This window comes from Antrostomus carolinensis, unplaced genomic scaffold (assembly GCF_000700745.2).
Source record: "Antrostomus carolinensis isolate BGI_N321 unplaced genomic scaffold, ASM70074v2 scaffold2758, whole genome shotgun sequence".
NCBI lineage: Eukaryota > Metazoa > Chordata > Aves > Caprimulgiformes > Caprimulgidae > Antrostomus > Antrostomus carolinensis.
Window position 1 is genome coordinate 80698 of NW_010333535.1, and position 7826 is coordinate 88523.

Genomic DNA, 7826 nt, shown 5'->3' on the forward strand with positions numbered 1-7826 from the left:
CTGTTGGTCTTCCTCAGCAGCATAGCCTTCTTCTCTGTCTATAGGTGTTTCCAATACCCTTCCCTGTTATTCCTCATTTCCAGGTGCACAAGGATCCCTGGTGCAGTACTTACCTAGGATACTCTGTTCCCCAAAAGAAAGGCTTTTGCAGTTCTCCTGCTGGAAATCCTGCAACAGCAAAACCAATAATAGTGAGGTCCCTAGTTCAATACAGCTGAATAACAATCACAAGATCCAATGGTTTGGATTTTATGACCTTTTGGGTTTAGTTTCAGAAGATTTTGCTAGAGGAGCAAGTGTTAGTTTCAGAATGCAGTAGAGAGGATCTTTAAGAAGAGGCAGAGATCCCCCCTCCTTCAAGACGACAATAGCAACAAGATGCTGCAGGAACTTTATTTTCTTCCGTGGCTACACACGTGTCTGTGTGTGTAAGTGAATGTGTTCCTGTGAATAAACACCTAGCATTTCCTGTGAAAAAGAACAAAACTATTGGATTGCTCTCAGCTGTTCACAGATCAACAGAGAATGTATAGGCAAAATGCAACAAAAATTAGGAAACTGTTAGCTTAGTGAGGCTTCAGTACAGCAAGAGACATATGGAAGTGATGAAATGTAAGCCTATATAGTCTATGAAAATCAGGCATTAATGAACATACTTAGGCACTTTAGTAAAGGAGAGCTATAGACTATTATTACTGTAGAATCAGTCTAACTACAGGAATTACCTGGCTACTTCTGGTAGACTAACTAGTTGCCAAAAACTGGTCAGTGGAGACACTCGAGGGAGTGATGATCTACTGATGTGGCACACAGGAACCAAAATTGTTCCTCAAATTCAAAGTCATAGATCTATTTCTAATTCCCAAATGACATTTCAGTGCCACAATTCTGAGGACAATGGAGCTGAAGGTGGTAACAGCCTAACAGCCAAAAAAATTGCTAAATAAAACAGACCCCTAAGGTCAAAGTTTTCAAATGCTGGTGAAAAGTGCAGTCCTTCCAAGCCCATATGTGGAATTTGATGTCTAACATCAGGAATTGTCACCTATAAAGCACAGACATACACCTACTTTGAAGATCACTTCACATGGACATCACCTTGTCAATGACGAACCAGTTTCCCACAGTGATTCTGTTGCTTTCCCAAGAACCTCTGCCAGTCAGATCAAAACAAAAAACATATTCATTTGTTTCTAACTCTATTCAATTTTTTATTGATAAATAGGGTATGTATTTCCTTATATCTGAGATAAATTGTCAGGCAAGATTATTGTCCTTTTCATACAAAGTCTTTAAAGACAATATGCTGAGTGTCATTCATGTCAAATGATGTGGCACATAGTATATCCTTCTGGCCTGCCCGTCTGCTTTTTTCTGCTGCTCCTCCCTGGCTGCCCTAACTATCTATTTGCAATTAGCTTACAAAAAAATGTGTTTTTCAAACTTATTTTCTGAGTGATTTTTTTTTCCTCTTACTTCTCCAGATGCAGTTTTGTTGTTTCAAGCATGTTATCATTTGCTTTTCCAGTGCTACAGAACCCAATTGTACCAATGTGAAGGACAAAATATTTCTGATCTAACTCTCTTTGCCACCAGCACACACAGAAAAGTATTTACTATGTATGTTTTTAAACATCTTGCAGCAATGGTACACTCATGCAATCTGATGAAAATTGCTTGTTCGTACTTTAAGTTAAGAGCTGGTGTTAAGAGCTGGAAATCTAGTCTGAACTACATTTCCTGGTTTCTTCCAAGTATTGAACCTCAGGAAAAATTTTTGGACAGGTTAATAGACCATTTAATGAAGGAATCATTAGGGTTTGCTAACCATGGATGATCCTCTTCCCCCAACAGCAGATGAGAGAAACTGTGGCCAAAACAAACAAATGAGTCTATATGAAAGATCATATGAACTAAGGCATCACAGTCACCCCACAAATCATGTTTAGGTATCACACAATCCTGTGTGCTTGTCACCATAGCAAGAGACTATCAAGATCTTATAAAGAGCTGCAACTATTTTGTCCAGGTATAGACTTTTGTAATGAATTTGCACTTGTCTGTGTGCCAGGTAGAGGCAATATACATTATTTACAGTAGACTACGTGCAAACCTTCACTCAGGCTCATCCATCCAAGAAATATAATCTAAAGGTGTCTTCGTAGGACATTGCTGAAACACCATCAGATATGAGCCAAGAGACAAAGTTTTTACTGAACAAATCACATGAATGGGAAAAAGCTCCAATCCTGAATCCATGCAACAGGTTAATAATTATTTTACTCAAGATCCATTTAGGTAAGACACATCTTAGCACACAGTTTGTTGAAGGAGTGGTTTCTGCTTCTGGGCAGCTGTGTGAAACACCTTTGTTGTTTGGTTGCACTAAAGGAAGCTTAGGAAGTATTTTCAGGCCAAAGCAGAGTCAGAAGCCACTAGAATGTTATACACATTTAAGAAAAACTCAGGGAATTGAATGTATTACCCACAATAGGATTCTTGTCTTTTTTTAAGAAGAAAATTATCTAGTTTTCAAAGTGATTCCTGGGAAGCTAGTGAAGCAAAGGTGTCCTGTTCTCCAGAGATTAGTAGCACTAAATGAGGGAGGGTGCTTGTTCACTATTGCAACACTTACAAGAGTTTTGGAGCTGGCAACACACGGCATCCCCTTGTTCACTATTGCAACACTTACAAGAAAGAGTTTTGGAGCTGGCAACACACGGCATCCCTCTGTATGCCATGTGTCCTGCAGGCAAGCATCAACCAGATCATCCTCAGAGGGAACAAGGATAACAATGTCCTAGACCTGTGAAATTATAACAGGAGATAGAACACCTGACAGTTTCTTATTTTATGCTATTTTGAATCCCTCAGTTTAGGCAATTCTCTTGTGAAGTCTGTTTCTTGCTTGCTTGGCATATTATACTTAAAAGATTTAATGTCAAAACTCAGAAAGCTCATAGTAGACTGTAGAAGCAATAAATACTAATGGGATTATTTATATACCACTGGAGTTCAAGCAAGCAAAGCACTGATCTGGAGAAGTAAGTCAGCCAGACTTCAGAGTGTTTCACATTTTAAGGAATGGTTACAGGCACTGGGAAGGTACTTTAAGCTAACACTTCACCATAAATTTAGCATGCAGTGCATCTGTACTTTCTCCCCCTACACAGCCCCAGAAGAGGGATATGGGCTGAAAGCCTCTCTCTCCACACACTTTATTGCTAGTGCAGGCTCGGTGCCTACACTCAAGGCTATTACCAACAGTACATAGAAAGAAAAGTGTGTTGTCTTATTACAGACCCTACATAAACCTATCTGGCAACGTGAGCCAGCTCCTTCAGCACTCCTATGTCAGAGCCCATGGACTTGTGTCTGCCCTGTCTGTTTAAATATTCCTTAACCATCTCCTCCACTACTGAGGGTAAGTCTCCTTGCTCCAGACTTCTCTGGTCTCAAGGGCCTGGGATTCCTGAAAGCCAGTCTTATCAGTAAAGACTGAGGCAAGGAAGGCATTGAGTACCTTGGCCTTTTCCATGTCATTTGTCACCAGGTCCCCTGCCCCTGTTCAGCAATGGGACCACATTTTCCCTAGACTTTCTTCTGAAAGAAACATTGCAGAATCCCTCACCAAATTCATCTCCAGGTAGGCTTTGGCTTTCCAAAGTCCTGTGTCTGGACCCTTGAATAGTGACTCTTTGCTGAACTTTCCTCCTGCTCAGGAACACGGGTGCATTTCAAGCAGTGAAGTACATCTGGCTTACTTAAATTATTTTACTCTGAATTTACTCTGATCTTGAAGCTCTGATAGCACTCTGTATGTTCACAGGACTACTTTTAACTTAATTGAATGTTTCTATGTTCTTTTTATCCATTATATACTTTTTAGCTGCTCTAAGCAGCAAGGTGTTATAAAGCTTGCTAGAATTAATTTCAAATTTGATTATTTTTCTTTTTCCCCAATTTTACAGGGGCTTTACTGCCATTAGTGAATCCATTTAACAGCTAATACCTTCTTGGTATTACTATACACATTTTGCAGATGAACACCCTGAGACTCAGTGTAATATTGTTACTTCACTAAGGAAACACAAGCAATCACATTTCATCTGATAGTTTGCTGAAACAATGCAGACTGCTAATGGATAAAGTAAACTAAAAACACATGAGATGTCTCACTAAATCATGAGGAAATTTGGAGTTCAAATCTAAATATGAATTTGAATCCTATAGTTCATTAGTACATTATTTAGCTATATTGCATGATATTTTTTATTGAGCAAGACAAGATCTAGTAAAGCCTTATTCCAAGATCCTTTACAATTTCCAAAAACTGGTTGGTTTGTTTAAAGCAACTTCTGAAAGGGTAGTGAATCCAGTGTGTAAATAGCTGAAAGAGGGTAGGTTTAGATTAGATATTAGGAAGACGTTCTTCACTGTGAGGGTGGTCAGACACTGGAACAGGTTGCCCAGAGAAGCTGTGGATGCCCCCTCCCTGGAAGTGTTCAAGGCCAGGCTGGATGAGGCTTTGAGCAACCTGGTCTAGTGGAAGGTGTCCCTGCTGATGGCAGGGGGATTGGAACTAGATGATCTTTAAGGTCCCTTCCAATCCAAACCATTCTATGATTCTATAAGCAGAAGACCAACTGCTGGTCAGTGAACAAAGGGTACTGAATGCACATGAGGAATTAAAGATGAAGATGACTAGGTTATTGGTTACTTATCTAAAAACAGCACAAAGGGCAGTATACATTTGTTTAAAATGTTTCCACAGACTTCTGTTTGGACAACTGAATCTCTTCCCAGTGCCTTTTGAGATGACTTTGCATGTCCTGCTTGGGCACTAGCTCACAGTCTCAATGGGCAAGGTTCTCCTTTAAGTTCTCTCTCAGATATGCCAGACATGAGGAAACATATTGCATGCTTTGAGCACCCGTATGTAGGTGATTAGGATCAAACTCTCTGTCATAACATGGACCTGAATCCTACTCCTAACTATCCTCTTTGTCCAGTGGACAAAGAGGATAGAAAATATAAATTGTGTAATGCACAGTAACTGTTCCATGCTACGCATTACTACAAAGCTTAACTTTACAAGGACTAGTGAATAAATTCATTCAAGTGATGGTCTTAAAGCAGAGGACTCAGCAGCCTCTGGTTCAATTCTTGGCTCAGTTTCCACTTTATGTGACAAGAGGCTCTTTGCTGCTTATGAAAAAGAGGGAACCTAGCATTTTCCAACCTCACAGGGCAACATGAGGAGAAACTTGAGATGGTTTGCGAGTGGCCAAGGAATACTGTGTGCTAAGGGACTAGGAAAACTGTAAAAACAACTGTTTTTACAAGAAACTTTATTTTCTAAAGGAAAAAACTTAATAGATTCTCCAGAAAAAAAAACAACCAACCAAACAAACAAACAAGAAAAAGTTCTCCTTTTTTACACACCTATAAGATAAGAATTTAGGAAAGAGAAATAAAGAATGGATGTAAGGATCATTCAATTTAGGAAGGAGAAATAAAGAATGGATGTAAGGATCATTCATCATCACACCTATGACCATAATTTAATAAAAAAGAATACTGGTCATTAGTAAATAGGGAAAACTGAAAATGAGAGCTCACTTAAGAGCACTTAAAGCTTACTTAATAAGAGTGCTTAAAGAGTGTTCAGCCCAAATCTGTTATGTTCATTAACCTCCTGGAAACTAACGGCGCACTTGAAACTACTTCATCAATAACCTTCCAATTAGTCTAGTTCTTAAAGGAAGAGAAAGTGCCCATACGCACAGTCCCCTCGTCCTCCCCTGGCCACAGCACCATGTGCTGTTTGACAGCACTTCCCTGGCTCCTGGCAAGATAAGAGTTCTCTCTTGCAACTCACAGCATCAGCAAGCTGCCAGCATCAGTAACTGCATGAGGCTTTCTATAAAGATGATACTTACTGGCTAATATGAGCTCTCATCTGTCATTTTCTCTATGGATGCTAATTTGAACATAATTTTTAAATTCTGTTTTAGATTATATCTTCTTCCTGTAACATATAATGAAGCTGCTCTCTGAAGAGGACTCTTGACTTTCGCTAGAGAACTGCAGTACAAGCACAAATGATTTCGAAGGAGCATGGGTATAAACTTACAGAGATAATATCAACAGTAGTTAATTATCCAATATATCTATTCAAGCTTACACCTCATGAGTATGTTTCTTATATTTGCCTCAGTTCACTGTAAATCTTCCTTTCATTACTGATCACAACCCACAAATGTTATTTTTTTATATATTCTAGAGGCATACATATTTACACTTGGAAATAAAGTTAAATACACCAAATGTCTAATGAGCACTTCCCTTCTATCCTCAACATACCCAAGGGCCAATAAATTAGTGCTGTAATGAAATAAAACCTTTTCTTCAAAAGAAGTATACTAGCATACTTTGATCATCACTTGTATCTATTTTTAGCACATATTTGTTGCCTGCTCTAGAGCTCATTAAAATAAACAGAGTCTTTGGTAAAGTGTTTTTGTGTTCCAGTGATGATAATTAAAAAGATAGTATTCATGCTGCTTAGATTATATGAAGTGTGCTTAGATACCTTTTTAGAATCTAAAGGCAGTGACATGTACCTGCTGTCCTTGTTAAATACCCATAATTGAGGGGAAATTCACTAGCAAATACAAAGAAAATTGAAAAATTATTCAAACTAGAATTGAAAAATTATTAACAATCATTCGAAGCACACATGGTTGTTAATCTAAGACACTGAATTATGGAAAAAGAGGAAAGAAATAAATAGAACTCATGTATGGAGAACATCAGGAGTAAACCTGCATAATAATAAGATGAACTATATGTACCATATTTTACAATTCTGCTATTTGCAGCACACCTTACCCTGATATATCTTTCTCCTTTGGAAATATTAACAGAATTGTTGGCCATTCAATTGTCAATAGTTTAGTAATAAAAATTAAATGAAGCAATAGCAAACATAAGGATGTTTACACTAAAGTACAGCAAAAATATTTACAATCTACTGCATACACAAGTTTTGCTGTATTCTCCCAAATCTAATAATTTTCTAAATCATCTACTTTCTACTCTCTATGAATTTTCACTTTTAGTGAGAAACGACCTTTTCTTTACATTGAGTAGTCATTCTTTCAAGTTAAAAATACTAACACCTTGCTTGTATATGAAGATTGCATGGACTTGTACAGATTGCAGTGATTTCTTGTTTAATGCTTATGTTACTCGTACAGACAACAGAGATAGAAGAATTTGTAATCCTTCCATCAGGACTGTGTCAGAAGCTCCCCTGTGCTCTGAACACAGAAAGCAAAATTATATTCCTAAAATTCAGAAGTGAACAGGACCTCAACATTCTCATCCGCTTCTGCAGGTAAATGATGATAGCTCCTTTTCAGAATCCATGGTTCAAGGCACTGATGTTGCTTTTTCTTTAAACTCTTTCATAAAGCCTTCAGTGACTAATCAAGTTTGGAGTTGCTCTGGTTATATTGATAACATCACACAGTACATTTCCATTTCCAAACTGAATGGTCTTAATTTTTATAATCAGTTTTGGAACCAAATATTTTCCAGTTAATGTAGAAGCTCCTTTCCAGAAACTTTCTATTATGCATTTTAAAATTCTCATTTCTCAAAGTTTCCTTCTTAGTAAACTAATTTACCAAGAACAAAAATAGATGGGTCTTGAACACACTAAAATCTAGCTCGGTCACTGAAGGGCAGGGGCACTCAAGCAGATGAAGAGCCTATCTGGTTCATTCTCTTATCTCCAGCAGTGACCAGTAACAGATATG

The 7826-nt window shown here is 38.0% G+C and overlaps 1 protein-coding gene across 1 annotated transcript in view; it reads right to left on the reverse strand.

The window, feature by feature from the left end:
• Positions 1 to 7826, reverse strand: part of LOC104529541 (phosphate-regulating neutral endopeptidase PHEX-like) — a 50814-nt gene that overhangs the window by 13208 nt on the left and 29780 nt on the right. Inside the window, exon 5 of the mRNA XM_010173880.1 lies at positions 114 to 168. Coding sequence (XP_010172182.1) covers positions 114 to 168 — 55 coding nt within the window. The remainder of the gene's footprint in view (positions 1 to 113; positions 169 to 7826) is intronic.